Here is a 15758-nt window from a genome sequence, read left to right on the forward strand (position 1 = left end):
TAGCTACTCTTTAAAATTGTAACTGGTAATGTGCTGTTTCGGCACGTAATTTGAAGTGGAGAGGGTGGCAGCGGCGCCTGCGCATGCGCGAGTGGCCGGATCGGGCTGCTCGGTACGGAGAGTTGTGAGGAGGTGGCCACGGAGGAGTGACCACTGCCCGGTCGTTTCACCACCATTGTGGAAGATTATCTGAATTCAATTGAAGAAGTTTGTAATCTTACATAAGTTGTATCATAGAGTAAGAGTATACTTACTCAACGGTTGTATTCTTCTAAATAAATTCCGGTGTCTTTCAAATTGTGTCCAGTCGTTTCAGTACTAATTGCTGATAACATATTTAAAAAGTAATTGGAACTGGCCCAGGTGCATTTTTTATGTACTTCACCCCTCTCTAATAAAATTATAGCCCTTTTTCCCTCCTTGACAACTAGCGTTTTTTTCCCTTCTCACCCCCGCATTTCGGGCATGTAATGCTGTTTCCAAAAAAGAATATATCCTCTGAATATTTTTTTCTCGATAATTGAAGCAGTCAACCCAAGACGTATCACTCGCTGGTGCTTTAACGTGGCGTACAACTTGTTAAATATTAGGATACCATGCGGTTTACTTCAAGCCTGCCATGTTGAAGCCGTGAACGGCGGGGAAGTTCACATTAATTGCCGTAACACAAAATTCCCCTCGATAGGGAATCGAACCGAGGGCCTTCGACTTTCCCGTCCTCTGCGCACGAAGGCAATCTACCGGGCCACGTACTTAAAAAAAAGCCCGCGCCGAGTGAACGAGTACGTAACGCGGCTGTCAGCGCAGTAGCCCGGAAAGCCAAAGAACCTTACTTCTATTCCGGTCTAGGGGCATTTTTTTCCTTAGGCAATATGACCAGCCAAGAGGGAGCGATTTGCCCCCTTAAAACAAATGAATAATATAAGAAAAACAAAACTAGATTGCATAACAAATATTGTACCAAAATATAATAAATAAGCCATATTAAATTTCAAATTCTATTCCTAAAAACCAGGTTAAATAATGTGACTATCCACTCGCTAACCAACCCTTGAGTTTTGAGGCGGCTCGCTTCTTCCACTGGGCTGGTGACAATTAATGTGTGCGTTCCCATTGGGGAAAAAAGTTTTTCCGGTAAATCACAATCACCTAGACGAAAAGGAATAAGGTACTGAGAATCTGGAAATGTAATCATACTTCAAGTATGACAAAAGACGATTTATAGGGTTTTGACTCTCCCCTCCCACTTTAAGGACAACTCAATTTGTTGAATTGCCATTAAACATAACTCAGCCGATTGTGGTGCATAAGGCTCACGTGAAATTAAAAAACAATCCATTATGCATCCGTAACTACACTTCTAGATACATTTGCTTTTAAAAATTTTAATCGGTACTTGAAACGGGTACATTTTTTTGAAGTGACGGTGCGTGAAAGTAAACTAATAAGTATTGCTTATATTAATAACTAAGATTCACCTGCTTCCGCGGTGTCCAGCATCCGCAGCGGCGCGTGGAGACGGGGGCGGCTGGGGTGCTCCCCGCCTCGTGTCTTTGTCCAACGAGAAGTAGATGCGGGCGTAGCAGGCGCAGATGAGGGCGAAGGCCAGGCAATTGGCGATGAGGAGGGCGCTCACGTAGACCACGTCAGCGGCGCTGGAAGTGTCCATGGGCAGGCAGATGCTGCTCTCGCCCGTTGGGAAACAAATGGAAGAGGTGAAAGCATGCACCTAGTGCTGCCGTCTACATTTCATAAATGACTTCACAAGTAAATGGTACACACGCCAATTTCGCGGTATTGTCCTCCGAGTGCAACAGAGTGAGTTGGCCGAGACCATGGTGCAATGTTGGAGTAAATTGATTATTTTAAATATGAAATTTAAAAATAAGAATAAATGAAATAATTTTGACGGCATTCCCAGGTCCCACGTTAACTTAATGGAACTGCTTCATAATGAAACAATGAGTATAGATATTAAGTTAGATTTTCCGCATTGCATTACATCTACGCTCAATATTTGCGTCATTTCAGTGATATAAAATTTTTATGCCAATTATTAGCTTTAATTTGAACAAAAAAGAAATAGATGGAGAGATATGGGGAATTATGCAGCCAATGATTCATGGAACCTTTTTTCCGAAAAAATGTGAAAATTTAAGATACAAAATTTGTTATTTCTAAACCTTCTTGAGGTTACTAATTTAAGGCGAATGAACGCCAATACAGAAATTTATATTGTAATTTATATTTATATTATTTATACGCGACACTGAGCATTATCTGGAACAACACCAGGAAGTTCTTGTACCAGACGATGGCTCTGTGAGCCGAAACGCGTCGTACGCATTAAATGACTGTGGAAAAGTGCACCAATCTTTAATTCAAATTTCCATTAAATCACGCCTGCATCAGTTGAACCAGTTGAGAAATTTATATCAAAATGTGACACTGTGTGAGTCATTCGTCCGCTGAACTTTGGTAGAATGAATTGCCCATGTGATAATGACGTTCTCTAACTTCAGCTGGTTCAACAATGTCGGCCCGTTAAATGCGGTTTCTTCTGACCAGAACAAATAGATAATATGCCAATTTAAAATGTTTGCTGATTTCTACATGATTTTTCCACCGTTTTGCATTATTCACTAATGTGATCCAGCGCATTCCAAATGGCTTCTACTGCCATTGAAGCAGTAGCCTAATTTGATTCTTTTAATTGTTACAGCAGATACAATATGCTATACTGTCCAAGGGCGTACCTAGGATCATAACCAGGGGGGACAAGCCATGGTCTAGGAGGGAGGGGGCAAGCCATAGTCTTTGGGAGGGGGCAAGCCAAGTTGTGACATTTTAGCATGGAAAGGTGAATGAAACTAACATTTTAAGAAAATTATAACGGCGCTTTATTACTTTATGAGATTATTTCCTTGAAAAACTAGTTTTGCTTTAGTTCCATATCTTATACTAATAAATATCATTTCCCGTGGTTTTAAAGAAATTTTTTGAATAGTTTCGTTTCAATTCAATACTGATTTTGCGAATTTTGTTTTTGGGGAGGGGCAGATGCCCACCCCCTCCTCCCCCCTCGCTGGGTACGCCCCTGCTATTATCATGAAATATTCGTGTGAAATAGATCCTTGTGAATGCATGGCCTATCTTCAGCTGTAAATGAATCACAATTACGATAAGATTTTGATAATTTGCATCGTAATTTAAAGCGCACTTGGAGTAACATGTATCTTGCAACTTCACTGCTTACAGGTTAAAACGATGAGGGTGACTGCACGAATTCCTTACCCTTGATAATTTTTTCCAAGATTGGATGTGTTTTTATCTCAAAAAGGTATTTCCTTGAATTTGATGAGAAGAAGAAGATTTTAAGGCTGATGTCATTCATTTTTACTGATGAGACCACTATAAAAAGTTGAAAACAGTAGAATCACGGCAGACTGACAGAAAATAGCAAATTGCTAAATAGAGATTAGAAGGTAAGTATGGTTACTAACGACAACCAGAGACGGGATATAAATCGATTGAAAATAACAAATAGAAAGCTTCCAGGTAAATGTTTGAACAATACGAAAATGAAACGACGCCACAGTGGGCGGAAATCGGAAAAAGCCGGACATAATTACAAAATGGCTTTTTTTGAATTATAAACTTGAAAATGTGCAGGTATACTAAAAAATGATTGAAATTTATTGATATGTACTTCATTTGACATAGATCTTACCCGTTACTGAGATACAGAGGCTCAAACGTGAGCAAATTTCCATAAAAACGCCCATCTTCAATTTTCTCTGAAAATCTTCCAAAGTAAGTGAATGGTGAAGTTATAGGTGGATTCTTGACGAATAAAAAACCACATAATCTGTTAGCATGGTGTTTTTTCTTTAATTTTCCGTAATCTTAAAGAATACAGCCCATAAATTCTTACCGTGCAGTAACAAAATGGCGGATACTGTTTTTCGACGAAGTTTTACATTTAGGTAGAGTTTCAAATAGGTTTTCGGCAAGGTCGCGCAGAGTAACTTATATGAGAGCATTTTTTGAAGATTTCTTGAGGTCTTCATGCAGTTTTCTTTGAAATAAGTTTGCGTCGCCGGAAATTACATTGATTTTTCGATCGCGCGGCAGGGTTCTTCTCCGCGCGTCGGAAGTTGGATTAGCCGCGCCGCGGTAAGGCTATTGAAGCTGTATGGGTTTTAACACTCAACATTCACCGTTTTTATGTTTTGCTTCAAGACACCGATTCTCAAATGGTCTATGGTGAAGACAGTGGAGGTTTTTCATGCGATGTACTTGCACGTATCATCGAAGTTCATTTCGTTATCTTTGGATACGATCGAAGACCATGCTTCTATTAAAAGCGTTCAAACCTCGACAAAGTGAGTTGTTTTCCTGGGACTCATACAAAAAGACCTACCAGAAAGACACCAGCTGAAACCCTTATACCTTCTTCAATCACCGATCCCTGACCCTCAGGATTCTAATTTCGAAAACGGTCGTTTTATGACACCCTGGAGCGGAGCCTTTGGCCGTCTTAACGGAGGTATTTCCATGGGAACGAAAAAATGAACGATTTTTGTGTCGCTTCAAAAATTGGCTCGCTGAATCCATAACATTTCCGGAATATGCTTTGCATTACTTTCTCAATACTTCTACGGGAGTTGGTATTTTTGTAAAAATCTATTTATTTCAAATTTATTGAATAAATACTATTCCACATTTAGCTTTACGTTATAAAATTCATACTTTATTCATACGTACCGACGGATCAATATTGACATAAATGGCGTGAATAAATTATTCTGCGACAACGTTGCGCTTGATAAAGGAAACTTACCCATGCGGGACTCGAACCCGACACTTCTTTGACAGGCGAGCATTTTACCCCGCCGCCACCCAAGTCGGCAAATTGAACAAATAACGAACTGCAAAAAGCGTCATTAAATCTAATGTTTTACTCTTGATATGACGATAATAATGTTCAAGAAGATGGCTAATAATGCAGTGTTCAGTGAATTAACATTACTAATCATGAACATAGATTACTGATGGCAACTAAACAATCAAAATTTTATGGACGAAAATTATGGATCGCGTGACAATCTCATGTTCTGCACCTACAGTAAGCACTAGAAAGTTGTTGAAGCAGATACGATGAAGACAGGGTAGTTTAGGTAGACAATTCCACGGGAACTTCTAGATTTTTTAAAACGTGTATCATACCCTCATTTCTACTTTGACTGTGGTGAAGGAAAGTTAAGTTCTCTTGAGTGCGCAGAATTTGTGAAAGTGATTTTAATTTGCTTGTGGAGCGTAGAAATTTCAAACTTCCACTTGCCTGTAAGTAAGTTTTTGAACAAATCCCCGAACATCTTTTTCAAAATAGTTATTTTAATTTATATTATCAATTTTTGCTGAAAATTTTCTTAGCATTCCTTTCCTAACTAAAATAAATTAAAATTTAAATTATCAAATGCCACTGTTTAAATTCCAATCGATACGACATATCCAATATGCGTTCAGAAAATCATATGTGGCAGTGCAGCGTACACAAACCAACAGAATATTTATCGATATCAGGTGAACGATATTTTTACATCCCCTAAGTTATTCATACCCGACGCTATTGCACCGCAGATTTAGAACCCCATGATTCAGCTGTCCTTCAGTGTGTTGCAAACTAAAAACTATCGTTTTTCTTAATTTCGAAATGACTATACTTCCCTGTAGGATAATAAATTGTATGGGTTTTAAGATTAAGAAAAAATTAGGAAAATAAGGTAAGCAATGTAAGCATTACTTTTCCGTTGATCATGGTCAGTAGTAAACAGTACTTGATCGTGTAAAGTCCAGAGTTGAAATCATTAAGGCCATCCACCTGCCTTTCGATGTAGGTAATGTCTTTCTGATTTTGTAACTTCTTTTGTCTCTTTTTTTCACCTAAAGCGGATGGGATGACAAAATCGTGTCGACGTCGGCAGTGGACTTTTCCAGATAGTGTCATCTAAAATTGTAGAGCCTATATGTGAGAAGTGCCTCCGATGCAATTTAAATTCTTTATCAAAAGTTTAGAGATAAATGTAATTAACCAAGAGAAAGTGGAAACTTCAGTCGTTACCTGTAGCGCCTTTGTTACCTGCTGCTTTTTAATCAAACTAAGAGATACATGGGAACTCATGACTAGGAATTTATCTGAAGCATCCACTTGTTGCCACATTTGCTTATATTGAGAGTGGCCCGAACTTCCATCAAAACCGTACTTAGAGATTAATCTGTAGTTCAACACACATTTTAATTCTTGAGAGGAGGAAGTGGTGGCTAAGCAGGCTATTGTTCCCAATATGGTGTGGGTCAGTGGTGCTTGAAGGTTTACTTCGCACATGGTCTCAGTTATTTTAATTCCTTCGTTATAAGCTGCCTTTTTTTGCTATCGCTATTCTATCATAACTGGGATACAATTCGTGTCCATGGCTCAGAGCTGTCCTACGAAAAGACCGATGTTGACGCTTGGTCAAATCAGAGGCAATCATCAATGACAGTGCCTCTTCCACTGTCATCTCAGGGTGGACCTTTTCACTCGTCCTCCACTTTGAAAGAACTCTCTTACCCCAGTAGGGGTCGTAGTTGTTATTTCTGCAACTAGGTGAGCTGCTGCAGTGTCTCCCCTCTCTCTCAAACTCACAGATGCCGCGAGAGCAAGCTCAGCAGTAGTAGCAGTAGTTTTTAATTTTAAGTTTGAATTTTCTTCTGCGTGATCTAACACATTAGGTACGACATTTTTTTGGCCGCCCTGGAATGCCTGGCGAATATAATATGAATTTTGTAGCATGAAGCTACAGGGGGAATTTTATTTAGTCAATCAATTTGAGAGCAATAGATTTTTACAAAAATACAATGCTCAACCGGCTGTCGTTGAAGTATCGGGAAAGTGATGCATAACAAATTCTGGAAATGTTATAGAGTCAGCGAGCCAACTTTTGTATCGTCACAAAAATCATTCATTATTTCGAGAATTCTCTACCCATATCTTACGGTATGGCCATAGGATGCGTTTTGTCAGGAAGTCATTGAGAAATTTCGGAGCATCAGGGCCTCGTCTTAAATTCAGCCTCCGCGATAAATAATGGAGCAAATATTTTTTACCGAGTGAATGATTTTTTTTACCAATTCCAATATTATTTTGTAGATATCAAGTCATGTAATAATGTGAGGTGGCATTTTCTATGGAATGGCGGATGGAGCCTATGTAAAATTTAGAAATAATAAACTTGTCGAACCTATGGTTATCCAATGCCCTAATACGTACACGGGGAGGAACGTATGGTAAACGTGTAAAGACATGGTAATCTGTATGTCAAAGTAGAACTGAGGGTATGATGCACATTTTAAAAAAGGTAGAAGTTCCCATAGAAATACCTCCGTTAAGACGGCCAAAGGCTCCGCTCCAGGGTGTCATAAAACCCCCGTTTTCGAAATTAGAATCCTGAGGGTCAGGGATCGGTGATTGAAGAAGGTATAAGGGTTTCAGCTGGTGTCTTTCTGGTAGGTCTTTTTGTATGAGTCCCAGGAAAACAACTCACTTTGTCGAGGTTTGAACGCTTTTAATAGAAGCATGGTCTTCGATCGTATCCAAAGATAACGAAATGAACTTCGATGATACGTGCAAGTACATCGCATGAAAAACCTCCACTGTCTTCACCATAGACCATTTGAGAATCGGTGTCTTGAAGCAAAACATAAAAACGGTGAATGTTGAGTGTTAAAACCCATACAGCTTCAATAGCCTTACCGCGGCGCGGCTAATCCAACTTCCGACGCGCGGAGAAGAACCCTGCCGCGCGATCGAAAAATCAATGTAATTTCCGGCGACGCAAACTTATTTCAAAGAAAACTGCATGAAGACCTCAAGAAATCTTCAAAAAATGCTCTCATATAAGTTACTCTGCGCGACCTTGCCGAAAACCTATTTGAAACTCTACCTAAATGTAAAACTTCGTCGAAAAACAGTATCCGCCATTTTGTTACTGCACGGTAAGAATTTATGGGCTGTATTCTTTAAGATTACGGAAAATTAAAGAAAAAACACCATGCTAACAGATTATGTGGTTTTTTATTCGTCAAGAATCCACCTATAACTTCACCATTCACTTACTTTGGAAGATTTTCAGAGAAAATTGAAGACGGGCGTTTTTATGGAAATTTGCTCACGTTTGAGCCTCTGTATCTCAGTAACGGGTAAGATCTATGTCAAATGAAGTACATATCAATAAATTTCAATCATTTTTTAGTATACCTGCACATTTTCAAGTTTATAATTCAAAAAAAGCCATTTTGTAATTATGTCCGGCTTTTTCCGATTTCCGCCCACTGTGCGACGGTGAAGGCATAGGGGGGAAAATTTCCTAGTGTCGTCTTTTAACGACGAGGAAGAAATGTTTTCGAATCTCCAAGCTTCCAATATACGAGCATTGAAGCCTCGTGGAAGCATTTTTCACGGCGATCCCCCTCACAGTAGATTCTCAAAGCGCAAAATCTATGTGCCTCAAATGTGGCGACACGAATTCCTTACCCTTGATAATTTGTTCCAAGATTGGATGTATTTTTATCTCAAAAAGGTATTTCCTTGAATTTGATGAGTGAGAAGAAGAAGATTTTAAGGCTGATGTCATTCATTTTTACTGATGAGCTCCGGAGCTTGACACCCTTTCCACTTCCAGAAACCAAAATCAAGTAAATTAATGACAACAGAACGAAAATACTAGGTCACGGAGACATTTAGCGACAAATCATAGAAAACGCAGTAATGGTAATAAAATGCTCCCATTGATCACAGGAGAGTGGAATGGTTTATGAGGTCAAAAGAGTATGGTGCTGCCATTTATTTCATAATTTAATTGAATATTATCTAATAATACATAAGTCAATATTATCTAATAATACAAAATATCAAAACATTGCCTACTTTGATAAAACTGTCACAATATTTTATTGATTGACGAACAGATAAATATTGAATGAAGCAAGATGGGGGAAGTATGGCATTTGAGGGGTCTATAGGAAGTGGGGAGGCGGAGGCTCAAAGCATCTAAAGGCCGTTTTACACGGGGCGCGCGCGTCATTGCGAATTCTGACGCACGTACGAAGGCGCAATCAAACTTGCGTCCATAAATAATAATAAATAAATAGAGCGGTTAATTGCTTCAACACATTCGAATGGGAAGAATAGCCCCTGCTCTAATTCCGAGCTCGTGTTCTCGCAATTTCATCAACTTTTTTCTGCTGGATGTCGCAATGGTAATAATGAATATTAATCAGGACACGGATATAAGAATTCATAATAATCTCGTGAACTTAGCAAAATTGCCCCTAATTTCTACTTCAAAATAAGTATCAGATGTGGAAATGGCAAGTTGTGTGAGAATAAATGTTAAAGTACCTATATGAAATATTTTCCGATCATGGCGTCTTGAATAATGTTTCGCGATATTCCATTGGTAGATAAATCAGGGAATTGCAAGGAAACATCATTAGAACATCGATTTTCGCGCATTTTCGTCTACGTGTTACATAAGGTCCTGAACAAGGTAGGTTTGCGACGCATAAACCATAGGATTCCATGAATTTGATAGACGTGAAAAAAATTTTAATTTTCGTTTATTATTTCCGTCTTATTCCAATGAGTGCGCGTCGAGTAAAAGTATAAATTCTAGGTAGTGGAAAAAGCGATTCTAACCATGCGTGGGATCTTCGTCTCCATTTTCCACCCTTTTCACGGGTTTACCTTATTAATTATTATTATTATTTTACGCTCGAGTTTCAGGATAATCGCCTTTGCGTCAGTGCATTCGCACGAAACAGACCAGTATGTCAACTGCGTTGCGCACTGAATTTCGCTTGTTCTTTGTTCTAACATGTGACAGGCTACTCACGCACTCAACAGACAACGAAACTTCGTGAATTAATGCTTGAATGCGAGTACCGTGTAAAGCGGTGACGCATTCGTCTGCGCAATAATTAATGCACGCAAGATTGAGAAACTAATACAGTGCTTACCTGCGCAATGATGTACCCCGTGAAAACGGCATTTAGAGGCGAGAAAGGTACCTGCTGAATTATTTCGTGAAGGTATCTGCTGAATTATTAAGAAGGTAGGCTCGTGACTGGCTAATTCGATACATATTATTTTTATGCAGTATGCTTAAATTTTAAAAAGCAAAATTAGGGTACCAAGAATATTTACCATTAGTGTTGCCTCGAGACTTTCTCGTCTCGTCTCGAGTCTCGTATCGCTTTCGAGACGAGACCACTTTTTGACGAGACGAGACTCGAGACGAGACCACTTTTTGACGAGACGAGACGATACCACTTCCACGAGACTCTAGAAAGTCTCGAAATACAGATGTATGTTTTGCATTGGTATTTTAAATAGCTTTATCCCTAAAACTATGTCCTTCTGTTGAGATAAAGTAAATATTACTTTTCCTTAAGTATAGCATTTTAAATTTAATTCAACAATAACTTCTAGATAAATTATCTAACTATAAAAAATAATTTTTGCCGAAAAGTCTATTTTTTAATGCACGAGCGTGACTTCTGAGCCATGTTAGGGAGTGTTAATGGCTGACTACTTAGCCTTGTTTCCTGCTTTAATAACCTTGGAAAATTTACCCTGCAAAAAATGAATTTTTTTCTAAATTGGAAAATTTTAGTGCTACGACAAAAATATCTTGGATAATACTCACATGTGTGTAAAGTATCGCTCAGCGGCACTTGCAATCCTTCTTATAGTTTGCTTCCTAGGGGAAAATGATGGCCCATTTCGAATTGCGCAGAGCACATTACCTCGGCAGAAAGACGGATGATAGTTGAAATAACTATATACCTCTTCCTGTATGATATATCTTCCGAAGTTTGTGAGGATATTTAGCATACTGTCACTAAATTGTGTTGAAGATGTTACTATTAAAAAAATAACTACAATTGGCTTTCCTTTGACTTATTTTGCTAGCCATAAGTCCATTTAACCAAAAAGTCCAAACTGGATCATCTGATCGGCATTCATTCACACATTCCATTCTAAAAGGGACCAGAAACCTATTGAAAAAATCTATTTACAGATTTGTGCGAAATTCCTGAGAGGAAAAATCATTTTCCCTAACCGGGATTTGAACCCAGATCCCTTGATTTGCGGCCAAGTTACTAATTACTCTGCCTTTTAAAGAAATGTTTATTTCTTTCCAAAATAATATCATAGTGATTTTATGCCTTCAGATTTTTTAAATGTTTCGATGATATTCCGTTTCAAATCAGCGAGTTGACGAATTTAGTCCTAAAAATCAACTTCTTTCTTCAGCTATACTATCTTGAAAACTGCTACCCATTCTGCTTTTGAGACGTCAACATGGGTTAGTTACTTTAGCTTTAGAGAATGAGATACACAAAACAATAAATATTTATTAAAATTGCTTGAAAAATTATCATAGAGTAGCGCATAATAAATATTATGGAAATTTAGGAAGGAGGACGAGAAAAGACTGGAGGCATTCGAGATGTGGATCTGGCGAAAAATGGAGAAAGTAAATTGGACGGAGAGTAGGAAGAACGATGAAGTGCTGGACATGGTGGGTGCGGAGAGGCAGATTGTAGATACGGAGGAGACAGAAGTTATGGATGGGGCGAGTACCTAGCGGGGAGGGGATGTTAAAACAATGTTAGAGGGTAGAATCAGGGATGCCGACTTACAAAAAATATTGGGGGGGCCCAAAACGGGGATCTTGCTCCGGGAAACTTTATAAGTAGTGAATTTAAAGATTTTTAAGCATTAGAGAAGAGTCATATGATCAACATTAGAACCCTGATAACTCGAATCTTGATATCTGAACACTCCAGGGAAAATCGACAAGCCTGACACATTTTTTCCTCACGCCCATGACGAATTTTTGAGGGGGCTCGGGCTCCCTCAGGCCCCATGGAGTCGGCGCGATAGAAAGGAAAAAAATAGGATTTATAGATAGAATGAAAGGGAGTGGGCCTTATTTTGAATTGAAGAGGGAATTGGCTGATGGAGACCGAGGATCCCAGAATTCTTCTCAAGCACTCCATCGAAACCTACCGTAATCCGGCTGGGATAGGATTTAATCAAATGCCCAATGCGCTTGAGGGGTTAACATTATTTTTACGTTTATTTTATTAAGTCTTCTTTGGATTTCTCTACACTAAATTTACATTCCCTTTTTAGAAATTTTTCGTTTTAGGCAGAGGCGGTCTGGCCAGGTCGGCTTTTCGGCGATGAATTTACAAAATATTTCTTTAACAAATGAGTTTTTTCGATTGTGAAAAGTGTTAAAATTAGTTCAAAACCCATTACTTAGTTAGTACCCTGTTTTTCAAAAAATTTTCCCCGTGGTTTTGGACCCCCCATTAATATAAACATAAGTACAAACATTTCAGCAATGTAGTTTATATCAATTATTTTACGTTAACTTACGAAATACAAGTTTGGGACTCCATTCCGAAATTCACGTTAAACCCGTCTGCTCAGAAAAATTGATTATCGGATACCTAAGCTTCTTTTGGTTGACTCATTTCTAAAGATTTGTTTTCCGAATTTTTCATAGCCACTGTAGCTCCGCATTCTTTCGGAGACTTCTCGTAACTCCAGCCGGTACGTAATAGGGTTGGAGCTACAAATCAAAACAAATCCGGGCGGAGTTACAGATAGCTCTAGCTCCGAGTCAAAGTTACGTAATAGGCCCCTTAGTGTCGCTACTATGAGGAATATATTAAAATGGTATGGATTAACATGAAGATAAAGCTTATCGTTTAAAATGTGCGTAAAACCGTTTGGGTTCCGTCATCATACACGCCGTAGAAGGCAGCCAATTTTGCCGAATTTAGTGTTTTTCCGTGGTCAATATTGCAGTGTGAAAAACGAGAAATGAAAAATTACGACGATATTTTTAAATATCGATGTTTCTTCTTCAAAAATAAGCATTCAAATGTTATGTGCATAAAATAACAGAGGCCTCAGACGAATCTGCCCAGACGTCTGCAGCGTAATTTTTGGTCTAGGTATCCGGGAACCTTAAATACTTTATTTCCATTCACCGTAGTGGAATTTCCATGTAACTAATGTGATTTACTTTGAAGATAATTTCAGCATTCATTTGCTGATAACGTAAAAACAATCCACCGACCTCATATTTAATTTTTTTGTGTTCATTAAGAACATTATAGCAGCAGTTTTGTTAGCACAACGTAAGTAGGTACCTATTTAAGCGTCAATAGAAATGTTTTCATGCTAAATTAACCTGCTAAGGCGTCGTCCTCTGATGACTTCTGTTGCATTTAGACCTACAGAGGAAGAAGATGCCTTGAAAGTTTTTTGGTAAAACACCAGGATAAAATACGGGAGATCCGTGTTCGAATCCAGGTCAAAGCATACGATTTTTCCTTGAAGAATTTTTCATACTTTACGTGCACAAGAGGGCGATAGCGTCCCTGGCCTATCCGCGGTGATTTCATAGAATAATCCCTTGCTCGAGTAGGGTCTCCCTAATATTTTTCAGTTTCAAAATTCCCTCTTTTGTTAAACGGAGAATAAGTGGGCTTTGAGGAAGATGCTTATAAAAGCACTCTTTTCCTGTTACCTTCACTGTCCCTATACGAACAATAAGATAACGAAAGACTGTGCACGGTGTGAAATATGGCGATGACACGAAAGGACAAGCGCCGCTCGACGTGCTAATCGTGAGGGGTGATGTCACGCCAATGCTAAGAGCGCTCTTAGAAAAACAGAAGGCCTGGAAACTGTTCGCCCAGGCATGGTCAATTAATGAAGTCGTTTCCCATGGAGGTCGGTAGAGGCGCCACCTAACCTGGAGGACAAGTTCCCTGCGTATTTTTATACCTAACTTCCGTACGTATGAACTAATATAAGGCAAAAATAAACTTATTCACAGCGAAAGTGGTTACTAGTTAACAATTTCATATGAACCTAACATTTTATAGCGTTACATGTAGCTTGAAGACGTCCTCAAACATGAGTATTAATGAAATTGAAGGTGTTGCATTTCAGCGCCATCTGCTTGCAAACCTCGATATTATAATAAATTACAGCCATAGCGGAAGAATCTTTTGTAGTGGGGAAGGGTATTTTAAACATTTAATTATAGTTAACTTGTGGTAATGAGTGGGGCGCTTCCCTACCCCCTGGCCGGCTAAGCCGGCCCCTAGTTTATTTGGGTGAGATTATTCGAACTAAAATTCTTCGAAAAACCACAAATGTAGACGGCGAAGCCGGACCCGGGGCTTTTAAGGGGCAGAGCCCCTTAACGAGCGCGCGGAGCGCAGCGAGTAAATAAAATATGTAAACAGATATTAAAGTTGCAATATTTTTTGAAGCAGTGTAATAAAAACTTTAATTGGGCTTTCCCTCATCTTCCATCTTTTCTAAGAATTTTGAATAGTTATAGGAAAGCTGTAGAGTTTTTCTATGATTATCAGAACAACAACCATACCACGAGAGCCACATTTTTTATAATTTCTAGCAATTTTAAATTGTCATATTAACGCCACTATTAACATAACCCAAATTTCACCAGTTCCAACAACGTTGAATAATTATCGAAAAGCAAAAGATCTGACGTGATTAGCGATAGCAACTTCACCAACAAATATCTCACACGTCTTTAATCAAGAATGACTTTTTAAAATACTGATAAGTGTAATTCTGGCTATGCATTAAGCCAACATAAAACGTGCGTTTCACAACAGAAACATGTCATTCATGTTTATACAAGAACACGGGGACTTCACTTCACACAAACAAACAAACCTGCATGATACACACTATTCCGACAATGCTTGTAGTTTCTTGTCCGCGACGTAACGCGCGTAATGCACGCGTAAGCAAGCACAATTAAGTTAAATAAATACGCTTACATGTTAAATACAAATATAAGTATAATCGCTCAAAAAACTGAAGGCGAACGATAAATTACTAAATGAACACATTAAAGCACAACAATCACATCAAGGCTTTCACTATATCACTGAAGAGATACAGTAATGATCTAACTCTACGCTGCGGAGATTAAGCACATGTTAATTAATACCGATATTTATAACTTTTTTCTCCAAAAGCAAAAACTTAACCACAATCGACCACATTTCAGTCAACCATGTGCACGTAAACATATGAATAACGGGATAACGGTAATTTTGAGGTTCCAATTGAATATTTGGGAATACAACTGAATATTTAAGAATTCAATTGAATATCTATACATGGAAATTGAATTGAAAATTAGCATATTCAATTGAATTCAACTGGAATTTACAATTGAATCGGCTGAATTTCTTCCACTAGGGTATCATTGTGCCCAGTGGAATGTTTCCGCGGTCTTTCACGAATATTTATGTAATTTCTTGCTTTCAAACTCTATTTGCAAAAATTATATCAGAAACGCAGACTTACCTAGGCCTACATGTCTAAGGAAATGCTAACTATGAAGTGTTGTCACACTCCTGGGTCTTGATCAAGTAGTATTAACTGAGTAAGTCACATCAAATCATGGATTTAATATTCATAAACAGCTTAAGTGCTCTTAATTAGTTGTCATCCGGTCATTTATATATTCCCTTTCGGGATAGGTACAACGTGCGTGTAAGTATATGATCTTGGCAAGTCGATACAAAAAAACGGAATGAGGAATGCCGAAGGACAATGGAGTACTTAATTAGAATAAGTA

The 15758-nt window shown here is 38.5% G+C and overlaps 1 protein-coding gene across 1 annotated transcript in view; it reads right to left on the bottom strand.

Annotated features, from left to right (window-relative positions):
* The window catches only part of LOC124167687 (follicle-stimulating hormone receptor-like), a 573602-nt gene that overhangs the window by 18397 nt on the left and 539447 nt on the right, over window positions 1–15758 (bottom strand). The window contains exon 16 of the mRNA XM_046545674.1: window positions 1479–1682. Within this exon, the coding sequence (XP_046401630.1) occupies window positions 1479–1682 (204 nt within the window). The remainder of the gene's footprint in view (window positions 1–1478; window positions 1683–15758) is intronic.

This window comes from Ischnura elegans, chromosome 11 (assembly GCF_921293095.1).
Source record: "Ischnura elegans chromosome 11, ioIscEleg1.1, whole genome shotgun sequence".
In the NCBI taxonomy this organism is placed as follows: Eukaryota; Metazoa; Arthropoda; class Insecta; order Odonata; family Coenagrionidae; genus Ischnura; species Ischnura elegans.